Below are 21,291 nucleotides of genomic sequence, written 5' to 3'. Positions count from 1 at the left end.
TGTGCGTGTGGGAGACAGAGTGTGCGGAAGAGCATTTTGTGGAGAGAACAGAACAGTGGAAAATATCTCTCCTCTTATCTGTGTTGCCATACCTTATTACCCCTCAGGAGAAATATTTCAGACAAGGTAAATAATCTCTATTCCCATCACATTTATCTGACTTACCTAACCTCTGCTATGTTAGAGAAGATGGGAGAGAATATTAAAAGACAGGTATCTTACATCACAGGTTAGAGCGTTGGGCCAGTAACCGAAACGTTGATGTTTCGAATCCTGTAAGTCGCTCTGGATAAGAGCGTCTGCAAGGGGGTCGGATCAAATAGGCCTACACATTTCATTTCCCATGGAATGACCCTTGCGTAAATAAGTGAATTATGTGTGTGTGTGTGTGTGTGTGTGTGTGTGTGGGGATGTTAAGCCTGCTTGTTGTAGTACAGTACTGTACCACGTCTGTGTGTGTGAAACCACCAAGACTCTTCCTAGAGCTGGCCGCCTGGCCAAACTGAGCAATCGGGGAAGGGCCTTGGTCAGGCAGGTGACCAAGAACCCGATGGTCACTCTGACAGAGCTCCAGAGTTCCTCTGTGGAGATGGGAGAACCTTCCAGAAGGACAACCATCTCTGTAACACCACCAATCAATCCTTTATGGTAGAGTGGCCAAACGGAACTCACTCCTCAGTAAAAGGCACATGACAGCCCGCTTGGAGTTTGCCAAAAGGCACCTAAAGGAATCTCAGTCCAGGAGAAAAATGATTCTCTGGTCTGATGAAACCAAGATTGAACTCTTTGGCCTGAATGCCAAGCTTCAAGTCTGGAGGAAAGCTGGCACCATCCCTACGGTGAACCATGGTGGTGGCAGCATCATGCTGTGGGGATGTTTTTCAGCAGCAGGGACTGGGAGAGTACTCAGGATAAAGAGAAAGATGAACATAGCAAAGTACAGAGAGATCCTTCATGAAAACCTGCTCCAGAGCACTCAGGACCTCAGACTGGCGTGAAGGTTCACCTTCCAATAGGACAACAACCCTAAGCACACAACCTACACAACACAGGAGTGGCTTTGGGATGAGTCACTGAATGTCCTTGAGCCCGGACTTGAACCCGATCAAACATCTCTGGAGAGACCTGAAAATATCTGTGCAGCGACGCTTCCCATCCAACCTGGCAGAGCTTGAAAGGATCTGTAGAGAAGAATGGGAGAAAATCCCCAAATACAGGTGTGCCAAGCTTGTAGCGTCATACCCAAGAAGACTCGAGGCTGTAATCGCTGCCAAAGGGTCAAGTCAAAATATATGTCACGTTGTCAAGTGTGCTCCCTCTCCAGCCTCTAGGTCACCAGGCAGATCATTATGGCACACACCTGTCACCATTGTTACTGTCACAACTTCCTTCGAAGTCGGTCCCTCTCCTTGTTCGGGCGACGTTTGGCGGTTGACGTCACCGGTCTTCTAGCCATTGCCGATCCACCTTTCATTTTCCATTTGTTTTGTCTTGTCTTCCCACACACCTGGTTTCAATCCCATCAATTACATGTTGTGTATTTAACTCTCTGTTCCCCACATCTCCTTGTCCGGTATTGTTGATTGTAAGAGTTTGTGCACGTTATGTCTGGCGTGCGAAGGGTTTCGTCCCATTGTATTTATTTATTGTGTTTGTTCACGGGGATTTTATTATTAAACTGCACCGTTGTAATATAGTCTTTGCTCTCCTGCGCCTGACTTCTCTGCCGCCAGTACGCACACATTACAGTTACGCGCACCTGCGCGTCATCAGACTCACCTGGACTCCATCACTTCCCTGATTACCTTCCCTATATGTCACTCCCTTTGGTTCCTTCCCCAGGCGTTATTGTTTCTGTTCCTGTGTCATGTCTGTGTGTTGTTCATGTTTCTTATTTTGCATTATGTTGTGTTTATTTATTAAAGCACTCACTCCCTGTACTTGTTTCCCGACTCCCAGCGCACATCGTTACACACGTGCCGAATACAAGAGGTGTAGACCTTACCATGAAATGCTTACTTACAAGCCTTTAACCAACAATGCCGTTTTAAGAAAAATAAGACTTAACAAAATATTTACTAAATAAACTTAAGTGAAAAATAATAGAGCAAAAACAAAATAACAATAACGAGGCGATATACATTCGTCTACAAAGTACTGAGTAAAGGGTCTGAATACTTTATATTAATAATATTGTTTTTACCCATTTTTCTCCCAAATTGGTAGTTACAGTCGTGTCATCGCTGGAACTCCTGTACGAACTTGGGAGAGGTGAAGGTTGAGAGCCATATGTCCTCTGAATCATGACCCTGCCAAGCCGCACTGCTTCTTGACACACTGCTCGCTTAACCCGGGAAACCAGCTGTACCAATGTGTCGGAGGAAACACCGTCCAACTGGCGACCGTGACAGCCTGCATGCGCCCGGACCTCCACAGAAGTCACTAAAGCGCAATAGGACAAGGACATCCCGGCCGGCCAATCCCTCCCCTAACCCGAACGACGCTGGGCCAATTGCTCACATCGGCTACGGAGAGCGTGATCACACAGTAGTTCAGAACAGCTGGTGCTCTCATGCATGCTTCAGCGTTGCTTAGCCTCAAAGCGAGCATAAAAGGCATTTAGCTCATCTGGTAGGGTTGCGTCACTGGGCAGCTCGCAGCTGGGTTTCCCTTTGTAGTCAGTAATAGTTTGCAAGCCCTGCCACGTCCAATGAGCGCCAGAACCGGTGTAGTAGGATTTAATCTTAGTCCTGTATTAACGCTTTGCCTGTTTGATGGTTCCTCTGAGGGCATAGTGAGATTTCTTATAAGCGTCCGGATTACCGTTCCGCTCCTTGAAAGCGGCAGCTCTAGCCTTTAGCTTGGTGCGGATGTTACCTGTAATCCATGGCTTCTGGTTGGGATATGTACAGTTGAAGTCGGAAGTTTACATACACTTAGGTTGGAGTCATTAAAACTCGTTTTTCAAACACTCCACAAATTTCTTGTTAACAACTACAGTTTTGGCAAGTCGGTTAGGACATCTACTTTGTGCATGACACAAGTAAGTTTTCCAAAAATTGTTTACAGACAGATTTCACTTATAATTCACTGTATCACAATTCCACTGGGTCAGAAGTTTACATACACTAAGTTGACCGTGCTTTTAAACAGCTTGGAAAATTCCTGAAAATGATATCATGGCTTTAGAAGCTTCTGATAGACTAATTGACCTCATTTGAGTCAATTGGAGGTGAACCTGTGGATATATTTCAAGGCCTACCTTCAAACTCAGTGCCTCGTTGCTTGACATCATGGGAAAATCAAAAGAAATCAGCCAAGACCTCAGAAAAATAATTGTAGACTGCCACAAGTTTGGTTCATCCTTGGGAGCAATTTCCAAACACCTGAAGGTACCACGTTCATCTGTACAAACAATAGTACGCAAGTATAAATACCATGCGACCACGCAGCCGGCATACCACTCAGGAAGGAGACGTGTTCTGTCTCCTAGAGATGAACGTACTTTGGTGCGAAAAGTGCAAATCAATCCCAGAACAACAGCAAAGGACCTTTTGAAGATGCTGGAGGAAACCGGTACAAAAGTATCTATATCCACAGTAAAACGAGTCCTATATCAACATAACCTGAAAGGAAGCTCAGCCAGGAAGAAGCCACTGCTCCAAAACTGCATTAAAAAGCCAGACTACGGTTTGCAACTGCACACGGGGACAAAGATCGTACTTTTTGGAGAAATGTCCTCTGGTCTGATGAAACAAAAATAGAACTGTTTGGCCATAATGACCATCGTTATGTTTGGAGGAAAAAGGGGGAGGCTTGCAAGCCAAAGAACACCATCCCAATCGTGAAGAACGGGGGTGGTAGCATCATGTTGTGGGGGTGCTTTGCTGCAGGAGGGACTGGTGCACTTCACAAAATAGATGGCATCATGAGGAGAGAAAATTATGTGGAAATATTGAAGCAACATCTCAAGATATCAGTCAGGAAGTAAAAGCTTGGTTGCAAATGGGTCTTCCAAATGTACAATGACCCCAAGCATACTTCCAAAGTTATAGCAAAATGGCTTAAGGACAACAAAGTCAAGGTATTGGAGTGGTCAGCACAAAGCCTTGACCTCAATCCTATAGAAAATATGTGGGCAGAACTGAAAAAGCGTGTGCGAGCAAGGAGGCCTACAAACCTGACTCAGTTATATCAGCTCTGTCAGGAGGAATGGGCCAAAATTCCCCCAACTTATTGTGGGAAGCTTGTGGAAGGCTACCCGAAACATTTGACCCAAGTTAAACAATTTAAAGGCAATGCTACCAAATACTAATTGAGTGTATGTAAACTTCTGACCCACTGGGAAGGTGATGAAATAAATAGAAGCTGCAATTAAACCATTCTCTCTACTATTATTCTGACATTTCACATTCTTACAATAAAGTGGTGATCCTAACTGACCTAAGACAGGGAATTTTTACTAGGATTAAATGTCAGGAATTGTGAAAAACTGAGTTTCAATGTACTTGGCGAAGATGTATGTAAACTTCCGACTTCAACTGTACATACGGTCTTTGTGGGGACGCCGTCGTCGATGCACTGATGAAGCCGGTGACTGAGGTGGTATACTCCTCAATGCCATTGGATGAATCCCGGAACATATTATTATTTGTATGAACATAACAAGATTCAACAACAGAGACATAAACTGAACAAGTTCCACGGACATGTGACTAACAGAAATGGAATAATGTGTCCCTGAACAAAGTTGGGGTCAAAATCAAAAGTAACAGTCAGTATCTGGTGTGGCCACCAGCTGCATTAAGTAATGCAGTGCATCTCCTCCTCATGGCACCAGATTTGCCAGTTCTTGCTGTGAGATGTTACCTCACTCTTCCACCAAGGTACCTGCAAGTTCCCAGACATTTCTGGGGGTAATGGCCGTAGCCCTCACCCTCCGATTCAACAGGTCCCAGACCTCCTCAATGGGATTGAGATCCGGGCTCTTCACTAGCCATGGCAGAACACTGACATTCCTGTCTTGTAGGAAATCACGCACAGAACGAGCAGTATGGCTGGTGGCATTGTCATGCTGGAGGGTCATGTCAGGATGAGCCTGCAGGAAGGGTACCACATGAGGGAGGTGGATGTCTTCCCTGTAACGCACAGCGTTGAAATTGCCTGCAACGACAACAAGCTCAGTCTGATGATGTTGTGACACACCGCCCCAGACCATGACAGACCCTCCACCTCCAAATCGATCCCGCTCCAGAGTACAGGCCTCGGTGTAACGCTCATTCCTTCGACAATAAACACGAATCCGACCATCACCCCTAGTGAGACAAAACCGCGACTCGTCAGTGAAGAGCACTTTTTGCCAGTCCTGTCTGGTCCAGCAACGGTGGGTTTGTGCACATAGGCGACGTTGTTGCCGGTGATGTCTGGTGAGGACCTGCCTTACAACAGGCCTACAAGCCCTCAGTCCAGCCTCTCTCAGCCTATTGTGGACAGTCTGAGCACTGATTTTGTGATTGTGCATTCCTGGTGTAACTCGGACAGTTGTTGTTGCCATCCTGTACCTGTCCCGCAGGTGTGATGTTCGGATGTACCGATCCTGTGCAGATGTTGTTACATGTGGTCTGCCACTGCGAGGACGATCAGCTGTCCGTCCTGTCTCCCTGTAGCGCTGTCTTAGGCGCCTCACAGTACGGACATTGCAATTTATTGCCCTGGCCACATCTGCAGCCCTCATGCTTCCTTGCAGCATGCCTAAGGCACGTTCACGCAGATGAGCAGGGACCCTGGGCATCTTTCTTTTGGTGTTTTTCAGAGTCAGTAGAAAGGCCTCTTTAGTGTTCTAAGTTTTCATAACTGTGACCTTAATTGCCTACTGTCTGTAAGCTGTTAGTGTCTTAACGAGCTTTCCACAGGTGCATGTTCATTAATTGTTTATGGTTCATTGAACAAGCATGGGAAACAGTGTTTAAATCCTTTATAATGAAGATCTGTGAAGTTATTTTTTAATCAAAGTTGCCCGGATGTCACGTGTTCTACTTATATCAGTACACTCGTAACAAGGTAACCATTACGAAACTTCCATTTGATGAAATAAACCTCATCCATTACATGTTTTTGTTGACCAAATTCGACACTTTTGTTGACCTTCATACAAAACTCCTCGCTTTGTGAGTGGAAAAAGAAACGAAACAACTCCACCTGCCGGAGAAAACATTATTGGTCCAGTTGTCCATGTAGCTTCGCCTCTATTTTCAATGAGTGCTAGCTTTGTGATTTTGTCAAGTAAACTCGCTGGATAGGTAAATTAATGTATAGTGCATATTTCATAATGTTGAAGGTTATTATCTTATTCAGTGATTCGTTATTTGTTTAACAACCGTTTCCAAAAAGAATGATTGAACGTTATTTATATGTTTACATACTGGATCCAATGTGTAACGTTACATCCGGCGTGTTGCTGCCTCTACCGCGCAGACTCGTCTCTGCGTTTCCGTGTTAGCTAGGATGGCTAACAGTAGCCTAGCTAGCTGGCTGCCGTCAGCGGAGGGCTTACAATCGACTCCGACTGGATACATGCAATATCGATGGTTACAAATAGATTTTTCGACAAGAATGCATTAATGTGCATATGCTTAAACTGTGTACACGTGAATTGTACTGTGGAGAGTGCAGTGCCAACACAGTCCGTAACATGCGAGCGAGATTAAGAACAAGATAATAGTGTTAGCCAAGTGTGCGTCTTTAACTAACATCTAGCTAGGAAGTGCACTATCCAATTTATGGTGGCTTTGTTGATCCAATTTGTGTGTTTCGTCCTCGTCTGTATTGAGGGAAAATGAAGAAGTTCAATATTAGAAAAGTGCTGGACGGCTTGGCTTCCTCTTCATTTTCCTCTGCATCTCCACAACCGGGAACTAGTCAAAACGATGTGATCCAAGAGACACTACGGTCGGAGCATTTTCAGCTCTGTAAGGTGGGCTACTAACTAGCTAGCTGTTTTGCTGGGAATCATTGAAGTTTACAGCGAGTTAGCAGGAGCAGTGTTGATACATATTGACAGCGCTTGATTTTTAAATCATTAGTGTCTTAAGTTATTTGTGTCTATGCTGACATTGCTTTGATGCGGTTCTTGTAACTAGCTAGTATAGGGGGTAGCCAGCTATAGAATTGTTAGCTGTCAAGATAATCAACTGACTGCCTCCCACAGTCCCAATTTCTGGCATTGCCATTGGCCAAAGCATCAACCCACCAGTTAACAAGCAAGGTTATGTCATCTTTGTCTTTAATGTCCTCAACCAACCAGCCATAAATTAAATCGGAATAATCCTCTGGATTATGTAATTAAGTAGCGGACTAAACTGCACTCCATGGTCAAGGAATTTTCTGATTTAATTTCAGTGGAGTTTAGCCTGCTATAATTAAAGTGATAATGTCATCCGGTGTTGTTGGCTAGCTAGCAAGCTACACCAGCTATCCAATAATCTGACTGTGACAGGGAACACCTGGCTTGTCAAACGGGATAGCTACTTTCCTAGAAATATTTAGCTTTTTACTTCTGTGGAAAAGAGACACTCGTCTAGATATGGATTTAAACTGATCATACATCTTTTGTATTTAGACGAAAACAAATGCCTCTGAAATGTCACACAGTTTCCTGGATACAACAAAACATGAGATGACATAAGAGTAGTTGATTGTATGTCTGTAAAATGTTGAATCTGGATGTGATCTAACATCTAATGCAGGATATGTTATTTGGCTTCTTCAGACTGTGCGCCATGGCTTCCCTTACCAGCCCTCCTCCATGGCCTTTGACCCTGTGCAGAAGATTCTGGCCGTTGGGACTCAGAGCGGAGCTGTGAGACTGTATCTTTTTTGTCTTTAAATAGGGAACTCAACAAACAATATTAGCAATTCCAGTGCAATTAGACCTATCTCTGAGATTATTCATTTATGACCAGTTTCCCAGACAGGTTAAGCCTTGTCCGGGATTAAAAAGCATGCTCAATGGAGATTCTCTGTTGATAGTTATATGGGACCTTATATTGGCTTCTGTGTAAGATCCTCAAGTACAATAAATTAGGAAATTGTGGTTACCCAATAGTACCACATGTTTTCTCTGAGCAGCAGAGTCAGGTTCCCTATATAGGGAATAGGATGCTGTTTGGGACGCACCCTCATACTCATTAGTTAATATCTCTACCATGACATGATGAGCTGTTCGGCTCTGCTCTGCTGCCATATCCTGGGGACCCAACCTGGCCCAAGCTCCTCCACTGTGCTGCCTGGTGTGTGCCAGGATGCCAGCATGCCAGCCCATTTCCACCTCGTGGCCTAGGCTATGTGCTTTGAACACAACTGGCCCTGCTGTGCATGTCTGTCAGACCATGTGAGAGCGCACACAGCCAAGCTGCTGGCTACATGCTGCAGGCCAGGCAGGGTCCCGGTCCTCATTGGTGAAACATAAGCCTGGAGAATAAAATAGCTGTTGGGCTTGTACAACTCCCTAAAGGCTCAGTCAGTTAAGCTCGGCTTGGGTAAATGTATTGATTTGAAGGTCATTCAGTGGCATGGCACCAGTTTATATTGTTCTCAGAGAGTCTTTTTTTGGCATCATGCCATGCTTTAGTTTAGAAAATGTTTGCTTTGCACAGCCCAAAGTAACACAATCTACTGTATGTCATCAGGAGCATCTCATTGCTCCTTGGTCAAGTTGTTATTGTAAAAGATAATGTGTTCTCAATGACTTACCTGATTTTAACAAAGCCAATATATGAGCAGCCATTTACCATATGTTTGTTATTTTATAGGGATGGGTTGCTCTATTCCTTTATCAATCCCAGTCTATACCCTAGGACCATTGTTTAGTTATAATCCACCACCTAAAGAACATAAACACACACTCCTCCATGTTTTAGTGTTCTAAAGAATGTGATTACTAAAGAACACAGCAAAATGGTCTACATTTTATAGATCTGTCTCTACTACCACAGTGTTTTTATCTCTATATTTCATGGACATTTCCACTACTTATCTAATACCTTTATTTCTATGGCTCTTGGCGACAGGTAGCCTAGCCTTATACTAAAATAGTTTTTTTCCCCCTTCAATCTACACACAGTACCCCATAATGACAAAGCAAAAACAGATTTAGTCATTTTTTGCAAATGTATTAAAAATAAAAAACTGAAACATTTATCTAAGTATTCAGACCCTTTACTCAGTACTTTGTTGAAACACCTTTGCCAGCGATTACAGCCTCGAGTCTTCTTGGGTATGACGCTACAAGCTTGGCACTTGTATTTGGGGAGTTTCTCCCATTCTTATCTGCAGATCCTCTCAAGATCTGCCAGGTTGGATGGGAAGTGTCGCTGCACAGCTATTTTCAGGTCTCTCCAGAGATGTTCGATCGGGTTCAAGTCCGGGCTCTGGCTGGGCCTCTCAAGGACATTCAGAGACTCGTCCCAAAGCCACTCCTGCGTTGTCTTGGCTGTGTGCTTAGGGTTGTTGTCCTGTTGGAAGGTGAAACCTCACCCCAATCTGAGGTCCTGAGTGCTCTGGAGCAGGTTTTCATCAAGTATCTCTCTGTACTTTGCTCCGTTCATCTTTCCCTCTATCCTGAATACTCTCCCAGTCCCTGCCGCTGATAAACATTCCCACAGCATGACGCTGCCACCACCATGCTTCACTGTAGGGATGGTGCCAGATTTCCTCCAGACGTGATGCTTGGCATTCAGGCCAAAGAGTTCTATCTTTTTTTCTCCTGGTCTGAGAGTCCTTTAGGTGCCTTTTGGCAAACTCCAAGTGGGCTGTCATGTGCCTTTAACTGTGGAGTGGGTTCTGTCTGGCCACTCTACCATAAAGGCCTGATTGGTGATGTGCTGCAGAGATGGCTGTCCTTCTGGAAGGTTCTCACATCTCCACAGAGGAACTCTGGAGCTCTGTCAGAGTGACCATCGGGTTCTTGGTCACCTGCCTGACCTAGGCCCTTCTCCCCCGATTGCTAGTCTTGTTAGTTTCAAGCTTCTTCCATTTAAGAATGATGGAGGCCACTGTGCTCTTGGGGACCTTCAATGTTGCAGAAATTTTTTGGTCCCTGTCCCAAGATCTGTGCCTCGACACAATCCTGTCTCTGAGCTCTACGGACAATTCCTTCGACCTCCTGGCTTGGTTTTTGCTCTGACATGCACTGTCAACTGTGGGACCTTATATCGACAGGTGTGTGCATTTCCAAATCATGTCCAATCAATTGAGTTTACCACAGGTGAACTCCAATTAAGTTGTAGAAACATCTCAAGGATGATGAATGTAAACAGGATACACTTGATCTCAGTTTTGAATCTCATAGGAAAGGGTCTGAATACTTATTTAAATAAGGTATTTCTGTTTTATTTTTTATACATTTAAAAAAAAAAATCTAAGCCTGTTTTCGCTTTGTCACTTTGGGGTATTGTGTGTACATTGATGATGAAAATGTTGTATTTAATAAATTACAGTAAGGCTGTAACGTAACAAGATGTGGAAAAAGTCAAGGGGTCTGAATACTTTACGAATGCACTGTATATGGCCAATATACCACTGCCAAGGGCTGTTCTTGTGCATGCTGTTGCGGCGTGATATAATGGTCATATATCAAAAACTCCTGAGGTGCCTTATTGCTATTATAAACTGGTTACCAATGTAAATGAAGCACAAAAAATACATGTTTTGTCATATCCATTATCAGGCGATCAGCATTCAGGGTTCAAACCACCCAGTTTATAATACAGTAGTGTTACTGGTTACAGAATCTTTGTCGTTTGACACTAGTTCCTATTTCACAAATGTCAAATAGCAGAAGAGCAAGTTATTTGCGTGTTGTGTTATATTGTAAGCTGTTTGGTTTTCTATTGAAACACATTGTACATTTTCATGTGACTTGAGGTATGCAGGTTCTTGTCTTATGATGATTGTCATCATGTTGTCATCTGATATGAACCCTCTTGTTGTTGTGAAATGCTGCAAGGCGAACCACTGTGGTTTACCAATGAGGAAGTGTCTCTATTTCTGTCAGTTGGTGGAATAGCCTTTCTCACTCTGGTGTAGTTTTACTTAGCATACCTGGGTTAAAACATACTGAACAAAAATATAAACACAACATGTAAAGTGTTGGTTTCATGAGCTGAAATAAAATAAATCCAAGAGATTTTCCATATGCACAAAAAGCTTCTTTCAAATTTGGTGCACAAATGTGTGGCATATCAATAAGCTGACTAAACAGCATGATCATTACACAGGTGCACCTTGTGCCGGGGACAATAAAAGCAACTTTTTAATATGTGCAGTTTTGTCACACAACACAATGCCACAGATGTCTCAAGTTTTAAGGGAGTGTGCAATTGGCATTCTGACTGCAGGAATGTCCACCGGAGCTGTTGCCAGAGAATGTAATGTTCATTTCTCTACCATAAGCTGTTGAATTTGTCAGTACTTCCAAATGGCCTCACAACCACGCCAGCTCAGGACCTCCACATCTGGCTTCTTCACCTGGACAGCTGATGAAACTGTGGAAACCGTCTCAGGGAAGCTCATTTACATGCTCATCGTCCTCACCAGGGTCTTGACCTGACTGCAGTTTGGCGTCGTAATTGACTTCAGTGGGCAAATGCTCACCTTTGCTGGCATGCTGGAGAAGTGTGCTCTTCACAGATTAACCTCGGTTTCAATTGTACAGGGCAGACCGCGTGTATGGCGTTGTGTGGGCGAGCGGTTTGCTAATGTCAACGTTGTGAACAGAGTTCCCTTTGGTGGCGGTGGGGTTATGGTATGGTCAGGCATAAGCTACGAACAACGAACACAATTGCATTTTATTGATGGCAATTTGAATGCACAGAGATACCGTGACGAGAGCCTGAGGCCCATTGTTGTGCCTTTCATCCGCCGCCATCACCTCATGTTTCAGCATGAAAATGCACGGCCCTATGTCGCAAGGATCTGTACACAATTCCTGGAAGCTGAAATGTCCCAGTTCTTCCATGGCCTGCATACTCACAGCCCATTGAGCATATTTGGGATGCTCTGAATCAACGTGTACGTCAGCGTGTTCCAGTTCCTGCCAATATCCAGAAACTTTGCACAGCCATTGAAGAGGTGTGAGACAACATGCCACAATCAACAGCCTGATCAACTCTATACGAAGGAGATGTGCCGCGCTGCATGATGCTGATGGTGGTCACACCAGGTACTGACTGGTTTTCTGATCTATGCCCTTACCTTACAAAAAAAAGGTGTCTGTGACCTACAGATGCATGTCTATATTCCCAGTCAAGTGAAATCCATAGATTAGGGCCTAATGAATTTATTTCAATTGACTGATTTCCTTATATGAATACTCAGTAAAATCTTTGAAATTGTTCCACGTTGCGTTTTATATTTTTGTTCAGTGTACTATTTGAAATCTTAAATACTTTGAGAGTTTGTTCTAGCCTACCTGAAGTGTCAGATGGGTGGGGTTTACAGTTTTGGGACTATTCTATTGGTCTAATTAAGCCAGGCAGACTCAATCAATTACAGATCAATTATTTGAACTGATATCAAATAGTATTGGAACCCAAGTCTGCTACTAAGAACAGTGCCTCTCAACTAGAAAGGAGATGCTGATGCTATCATAGGGACCACATGTGACTACTTCCTGTGCCATGACATTCCAAAAGCATGTGTTTTGGCTTTTCATGAGAAGTGGAAAACGTTAGCACTAAAATATTCTTGTAATTGATTGTGTGGTGGTGATTAGTGAATCCTGTACTCTGTCAGCAGCCCAGCAGCAGCTATGTAAACTGTAGGAGTCTTGGGTGTTAACGCTGCTGCACCATCAACATGAACTCAACTGCTTTTGGACTCGGGAGAAGGAACTCTACTCACTTGATCACAGTAATTGTTCAGATGATGTATGCGGAGTGATCACTGACATTACACTTTATAGCCCTCTGATCAGATGATATTGTGATGCCTACGGTGGAGGCTGCCTGGTTAATGGCACTCTGTTGGGCTGTAGTGTAACCCCACCTTAGTTTGTTCAAGGCATTCAGGGGTTGTTTGATTATAGTTGTTGTTAATCCTGTTCAAACAGACATTATTTCAGTGTGTCACAGTTGCAAGTACACTGAGTGTACGAAACATTAGGAACATCATCCTTGTGTTGCATTGCACTCCCTTTTGCCCGCAGAACAGCTTCAATTCATTTGTGTCGAAAGCATTCCTCAGGGATGCTGGCCCATGTTGACTCCAATGCTTCCCACAGTTGTGTCAAGTTGGCCTGTTAGTGGCATGGGGCATTATCTTGCTGAAAATATCAATTTTGCAGATGGATACACTGCTGCCATGAAGGGATGCACATGATTGGCAATGATGTCCTGTGGCATTCAAAACGTTGCTCCATTTTTATCAAGGGGCCCAATGTCTGCCATGAAAACAGACCCCACACCACCAACAGCCTGCAATGTTGACACGCACCATGTTGGATGTATGTACTCATGGTTTTCTCCATACCCTAGTCCTCCCATGGGCATGAAACAGCAGCAACCGGGATTCAGCACACCAGGCAATGTTTTTCCACTTCAGTGCTTTAGTTCCTTAGCCCACCTCATCCACAGTTTCTTGTTTTTTGCTGAAATAAATGGAACTCGTAGGGTCGTCGGCTGCCGTACCACATTCATGTCAAGGTACGATGAGTTGTGCATTCTTTTATTGGTCTTTGGGCACCAATGTTGTACTGGACTATCAGTTGACTGACTGGCACTTAAATCTTTTGTCTTGCCCATTCACCCTCTGAATGGCACACATGCACAATCTATGTCTTAATTGTCTCAAGGCTTGAAAATTGTTATTTAACCTGTCTTCCTCCGCTTCATCTACACTGATTTAACAGGTGACATCAATAAGGGATCATAGCTTTCACCTGGATTCACCTGGTCAGTCTGTCATACACTCAGTGTGTACAGTACAGCAGGCCTTATCTCTGAGCATGTCTGTCATCTGGTGCTCTTTTCATTTTCACCACCAGGTACATTAAGGAGGCTGGCAGTCCCCCCCCCCCACACACACACACACACGTTGCGAGCAAAACATTTTAGTGGCCCCCCCCCTAGACAGCGGCTGGCCTGTAATTCGACCATGATAACAAGTTTAGATAGTTTGGCCAGCTAACTTAGCACTAATCTAAAAAAAATGTAACATGGGTGTTAGCTAACAAGAGAAACTGCTGATGCACAACCAAATTTCGAAATTGCACCTTGTCTTTTCTAACTTGCAACAAACAGTAAGTTGAGACTTATAAATGAGTTGAGTAAGTAAGTTGAGACTTATGTAAGTTGAGACTTATGACTTATAAATGCCGCCTTAGTTAAACTTTCTAACCCCATTAGAAACCAACACATAAGCTTGTTTTATCCCTTTTGTTTGTAGACAATGTAATTGTAAACAGACTACAGATTGGCCCTGTAGGTATTTTTAAGGTCTAACTCATTTAATCTACATTCATTTTGAGACCGCTTGTCTCAGTTCCACAGTGAATTATTTCTCACAGGACTGTTCCCATGGTTGCTTGGCAGTTATGTACAGTATATCAGTGGCCTTGGGGTCATAGTTTCACAGTGTCAGCAGACAGGAAACCTCTGACTTGAAGGACCCCACAGCCTGCATCCCAAATGGCACCCTATTCCCTATGTATTGTACTACTTTTGACCAGAGCTCTAGTCACAGGTAGTGCACTAGGGAATAGGGTGCCATTTGGGACACACCCGGAGAGAGAGAGCTGATACTCCGCAGTAGCCCTGTGCTGCCTGTCAAATTGGCTTCCATACTGATTGATGCATAGAGTTATGAATAACACTGTCATGGTCCACTGGTTTTTATTTATAAGTCCCTCACTTGTATTTAGTCAGTCATATGGACAGACATAGTTGTGTGGAGCGGAGTCAGTCAGTGTTGTTTTAAAAGCTAAGGGAGGGAAGCAAAGAGTCTTAACTTTCTGTGGTTGGGATCTCCAAGCTCATTCAACTCTTGGGCTCAGGGAAAATCCATCATCCAGACCCATTGCTGAAGTTGAATGCAACATGGTCCAAGCATAGGAGGATTCTCATGTGCCAGTCATATACAGTACTACCATGCCTCCCTTTTAAATTACTATACATCTGTATTGTTTCCTTGAACCCTGCCAGAATGGGTATTTACACAAAATATTTACACGATGGCTGGTGCTGTATGTGTCTTGCTGGTGACAAATCTAATTTCCCCTGGGGATGTGTATAAACCCAGATGCTGATGATGAATACGTAGTCCATCTCTCCTGTATGGTCTGTTCCTTGACTGAGGTGTTTAGTTTTGGCCGTGCGGGTGTGGAGTGTTACTGTCAACATGAGAGTGGTGCAGCTGTCATTCAGCTCCAGTTCCTGGTCAACGAGGTGAGTCCCACTCATAGAGTTGGGTACAGGGCACATCTTTGCATTTTTGTTCCCCCTCTATCCAACTCTATTGTCCCGCTCCCCAGCAGCACTCCCCAGGGCTCTGTCTCAACAGTGTTTCCTCTCTGTTCTCACCTTCTCAAAACGCATTTGAGAAGAAGGTCCGAGGGACAGAACCTCCAATGCGTTTTGAGAAGGAATCGAGGAGAAAGGACATTATGGAATCGAGGAAATACTATTGATAAAGTCCTGGATTGAATCATTGCCTTATCCGTTCAGCCCCATTCCTCTCCCATTATATAATCTGTTTTATCTGCTCATTAGCATGCACTACAGTTAGACAGTATGTAACTAGCCTAGTGGTTATTACCCAATGTTTAAAGGGTAGGTCGCATTAACGTTACCATATTTAGCATATAGTTTTGTGTCTAAAGTCCCAAAGCAAAGTTACAGCTCACTTTTCTATTTTGGGATTTATTACATAAAACCGATCAAAATGTCGGAAAATTTTCGGTAGCACAGAATAGATCCTCCATATGACGTTGAGAAATAGTGCATTGTGGGTAGTTCCGGAAATAAGTTAATAAATGTCAAAACCACAAAACATAACTATGTTTGTAGTTATAGGTAACCAGACCGTGACTACAACTAAGTTACTAAATCTTTGACCACACTGTGTTGTTACTTTGGTTAGTAAAAACGCGTGCTTCCTACCCTTTAATGGACCATGAATCTTTACTAGTGAACACATTGAGTTAACAGTAATGTAGGCTTTGTGGAGGCAAAACTCTGTAATGGGTTCTTTATTGTATGGACATGATATTGTTTTATTCAGCCCTACCTCTGACTCAGACCTGTCCTGTTAGCATGTTCACTGAAGTTATGTTCAATAGGCAGGCAAAAACGAAAGAAAATGTCCAAAATGGAGTGAAATGTGTACTTGTCGAATGAGAAACACACATTTTTGTAAAACTTTTTGCAACCGTGTGCCATTATGAACATTAATTACACTGTTGGTTCTTTATTAGATGTGTGGAGGTATTATAACCCCTTTATAACCACTATCAACAGGGGGCGCTAGTCAGTGCCTTAGCTGATGACAGCGTTCATCTGTGGAACCTGAGGCAGAAGCAGCCAGCTATCCTGCACACTCTCAAATTCAACAGAGAGAGGTATGTAGGTATAACGTGAACAGTGGTCGTATTTGAATAGAGCTAAAGCTGTAGCTACATTCAAATAGGCTAACTTAGACCCGTGAGTCATCATATGAAATATTCCCTTTTAAGTCTTTTCTCTCGTCTTAATTCACCCCCTCTGCGGTTGTGGCTGCGTCCAAAATGGCACCCTATTCCCAATATAGTGCACTACGTTTGACCAAGGCCCATCAAAAGTAGTGTGCCATCTAGGGAATAGGGTGCAATTTGGGGTATATGTGTGTCCAAAATTACTCCTGCTGCTTGTTGAATCTCTCCCGCTTCTCTGTCTGGCCAATAGCCCTTGAACCTGCTTGATACCATAGTAACCATTTTCCGTCTGCATTTAGTGATATATCATGTTTTATTCTAATGAAAGACTTCTCAAGGCACCGTCTTCATTTTATAGCGCACTACTTTTGACCAAGGCCCATTGGGCAATAGTGTATAATTTCGGACACAGCCAGTCAGTTGCTTGCTACCAGATAGGAATTCATGCTGCTGGCTCTGTATGCAAATATTACACTGTGTATTTATTATGGACCCTTTTTGTCACATGAAAGTGTAGGTTCACCTGTCAAATACTGTAGAATTTTTGATATGTCCCTTGCTAAAATAGGTTATTAGGTCGCCCTTTCTAATGTGTTTTAATGTGTATAATTTATTGCTTCAGAGAAAGCTCAGATTTACAGTATTTGACAGGTGAACCTACACTTGATGTAGTTATGTTTGTTGAAGTAACTAAGAAATAATATACTCTTTCTCATTCACCTTTTTACATTATTCCCTCCCATTTTGACAGGATCATGATCAAATAATCATAATGTCTGCATCCGAAATGGCACCCTATTCCATATATAGTGCACTACTTTTGACCAGAACCTTATGGGCACTGGTCAAAAGTAGTACACTATATACGGAATAGCATGCCATTTGCGATTCACCTCTTGATTAGTTTTGCCTTTGCCCCTCCAGGATCACGTTTTGTCACCTGCCCTTCCAGAGTAAATGGCTGTACATTGGCACAGAGAAAGGAAACATCCACATCGTCAACGTTGAGTCCTTCACACTGTCAGGCTACGTTATCATGTGGAACAAAGCCATCGAACTGTGAGTCTGTCTGTATTATGCTGTTATCTGCTTAGGTTTCTATGTCTACGCCCCAAATGACATCCTATTCCCTATGGGCTCTAATCAAAAATAGTACACTATACAGGAAATATGGTGCCATTTGGGACGCAACCTGTGTGTTAGTTAGAAGTCTGTCAAAGACTGTGTTTATTCTTTTGTGCCATTTCTGCCGTGTTTTTTGTACTTAGACCAAGGGTTTTAAACCAAGGGTCCGTAGCCCCTAGGGGTCCGCGGAGGTACTGCAGCGGGACCATAAACATTTATATAAAAAAATATAGATCTTCTTTCTAATGATGTCAACTTTATTTTTCAATTCCTAATATTGAGCAAATTACACTCACTGGAGTATCTGACATATGCTTTGAAAAAGTACCTGCAAATACTGTAGGCTACCAGTGCGGCAAGTGCTGCTGGTAAGCTTTTTTGACTTGGACATACTTTTTTGCCAACACATTACTAACCTTTGTTTAACAAAGTAAACAGATGCTCTTAGCGAAAATGTGTTTGTAGTTACCTTTCTAGCGCATAGGCTAAGTTAGAGTTTACACGTACTCTTTCAAAATAATGAAAAACGATCTACCAAATCTCCAAAACGACTGATTCGAGGCAGAAATGAGTTGGAGCACTCAGCAAAAAAAACAGAGAGTAATAACTTTGTTCAGGATGAGTACAGTTGACTGACATTTTGACATCAAGCTGACGTGTTCTTTAGTGTCAAAGTCAGTCACCTGTACTCATCCTGAACAATGGATTAAAGTGAGTTAAAATGAATTATTCTCCGCCTTTTTTCTTGACTGCTCCAACTCCTTTCTGCCTCGAATTAGTCCTTTTGGAACTTTTTCTTGGTAAGCCCTTTTCATGATTTGTGTCATTGTTGTCGAGCACCCCTCCTTTCCTTTGTTTGGTGAGGTGTGAAAGCCCACCTGAACTCTTATCTCCCAAATCTATTCATTTTAAAATGTTGTTTACTTCTCCTTGCCTTTATCGTTCACCTGATGGTAAGACAAGACATGGTATTTTCTTCCCCACTAACGTACAGTGGGGGTCCCTGGGTTTGCCTGGGAGGGGGTTGAAGACCCCTGACTTAGACTATTCATTTCCTTGACAGCTGAGGAAGTTGGAATGTAAACCAGGAAGAAGAATTTAATTAGATAAGAATGTTACATTCATCGTTTGAATCAAACAGACAGTAGAAGCCAAGCATGTTAGGAGTGAGCATGTTCCCTCCATCTCCCCTTGTACCTCCTTAGGTCCTCCAAGTCACACCCTGGGCCTGTGGTCCACATCAGTGATAACCCTATGGACGAGGGAAAGGTACGGAACTTTCCAAAGAACATTCATTTATTCATTCCAGAGCTTCATAACATTACTGATTATTTACAACATGCTACTAAAAATCTAATTTTCAAAATGTTTTGTTGTTTTGGCAGATTTTGATTGGATTTGAATGTGGGACTGTTGTGTTGTGGGACCTGAAATGCAAAAAAGCTGATTACCGCTACAATTATGATGAGGTAAGGCATCTTCCTGTGGCTGTTGGTTCCTGTGGGAACTGACTGGGAAGAGGGGAAGTTCCATTTAAATATGAAATACACAGTGAACAATGTTGTTCATGATTTGTCGTACTACATTATTGATCTTCATTGCTTAAGTTTGTATTGGGGCTTTATGTTGATGCTCAATTCAACGTAATTTTTGGAAAGTACCAATGGATTTGTAAGAAATGTATATTTTTGTGGATTCTGACTGATTATGTAGCAATATTTTGGAAAAATAGGATGTTAGAGATAGCCTTTTCTAAAAGTCATGAGATCCACACCACAACATGCTGTTATTTCCCTCAAAGTTAATATACACTATGAAGCAGCCACTCTGTGTTTATTCCTATCTCTGTGTTTTCTCTTCATCTCCAGGCTATCCACTCAGTAGCCTGGCACCATGAGGGCAAACAGTTCACCTGCAGCCACTCAGATGGAACTCTGACTACATGGAACGTACGCATCCCTGCCAAGCCTACAATCACCATCACACCACACGGTACGTTCTGTTGTACACACAGACATACCACCAAGGGTCTCAATGCACCTTAGGGGGGAAAAAAGATGGATGGAAACAGCACAACATAGGGAAGCCGATGTGCGTTAGACCTTTAAACAAGTTAGCATTCACAAGGTTGTAGGGCCAGACGGATTACCAGGACGCATACTCCGAGCGTGTGCTGACCAGCCGGTGTCTACACTGACATTTTCAACCTCTCCCTGACCCAGTCCGTAATGTCTACATGTTTCAAGCAGACCACCATAGTTCCTGTGCCCAAGAACGCCAGGGTAACCTGCCTAAATGACTACAGCCCCATAGTACTCACATCTGTAGCCATGAAATGCTTTGAAAGGCTGGTCATGGCTCGCATCAACACCATCATCCCAGAAACCCTGGACCCACTCCTATTCGCATAGCTCCCCAACAGATCCACAGTTGACGCAATCTCTATTGCACTTTTACACTGCCCTTTTCCACCTGGATAAATGGAACATCTACATGAGAATGCTGTTCGTTGACTGCAGCTCAGCATTCAGCACCATAGTGCCCTCCAAGCTCATCACTAAGCTAAGGACCCTGGGACTGAACATCTCCCCCTGCAACTAGATCCTGGACTTCCTGACAGGCAGCACCCAGGTGGTGAGGGTAGGCAACAACATATCCGCCACGCTGACCCTCAAAACGGGGGCCCCTCAGGGCTGCGTGCTTAGTTCCCTCCTGTACTCCCTGTTCATCCACGACTGTGTGGCCATGCACGACTCCAACGCCATCATTAAATTTGCCGACGACACAACGGCGGTAGGCCTGATCGCCAAAGACGATGAGACTGCCTATAGGGAGGAGGTCAGAGACCTGACATTGGGTGCCATGACAACAACCTCTCCCTCAACGTGAGCAAGAAAAAAGGAGCTGATCGTGGACTACAGGAAAAGGAGGGCCGAGCACACTCCCATTCACATTGACAGAGCTGTAGTGGAGCGGGTCGAGAGCTTTAAGTTCCTTGGTGTCCACATCACTAGGGACCTATCATGGTCAAACACACCAACACAGTTGTGAAGAGGGCATGATAACGCATATTCCCCCTCAGGAGACTGAGAAGATTTGGCATGGAACCTCAGATCCTCAAAAAGCTCTACAGCTGCACCATCGAGAGTATCCGGCTTCTGATCGCAAGGCGCTATAGAGAGTAGTGCGTATGGCCCAGTACATCACTGGGACCGAGCTTCCTGCCATCCAGGACCTCTATACCAGGCGGTGTCAGAATTGTTGACTCGAAATACCCAAGTCAATGACTGTTCTCTCTGCTACTGTATGGCAAGTGGTACTGGAGCGCCTTGTCGGGGACCAAAAGGCTCATTAAAAGCTTTTACCCCCAAGCCATAAGACTGCTGAACAGTTAATCAAATGGACTATTTACAATATTGACCCCCTTATTTTATTCTTATTTGATATTTTTTGCACTGACTCTTGCACAGGCTTGATGTACA

At 43.6% G+C, this 21,291-nt stretch overlaps 1 protein-coding gene across 6 annotated transcripts in view; it reads left to right on the top strand.

Moving 5' to 3' along the window:
• The window catches only part of LOC106603443 (syntaxin-binding protein 5), a 63,322-nt gene that overhangs the window by 10,059 nt on the left and 31,972 nt on the right, over positions 1–21,291 (top strand). For 4 of the 6 annotated variants that reach the window (XM_014197167.3, XM_014197140.3, XM_014197150.3 and 1 more), the window contains exons 1-8: positions 6,484–6,973; positions 7,769–7,866; positions 15,359–15,440; positions 16,512–16,612; positions 17,609–17,743; positions 19,015–19,078; positions 19,195–19,278; positions 19,678–19,801. In XM_014197167.3, the coding sequence (XP_014052642.2) occupies positions 6,836–6,973; positions 7,769–7,866; positions 15,359–15,440; positions 16,512–16,612; positions 17,609–17,743; positions 19,015–19,078; positions 19,195–19,278; positions 19,678–19,801 (826 nt within the window). In that variant the 5' untranslated portion in view covers positions 6,484–6,835. Of the gene's footprint in view, positions 1–6,483; positions 6,974–7,768; positions 7,867–15,358; positions 15,441–16,511; positions 16,613–17,608; positions 17,744–19,014; positions 19,079–19,194; positions 19,279–19,677; positions 19,802–21,291 lie in introns of those variants that run through there. The other 2 variants (XM_014197159.3, XM_082974776.1) reach the window with 2 other exon arrangements.

This window comes from Salmo salar, chromosome 01 (genome assembly GCF_965601325.2).
Source record: "Salmo salar chromosome 01, fSalSal1, whole genome shotgun sequence".
Lineage (NCBI taxonomy): Eukaryota > Metazoa > Chordata > Actinopteri > Salmoniformes > Salmonidae > Salmo > Salmo salar.
This window is presented reverse-complemented; position numbering and strand designations above follow the sequence as displayed.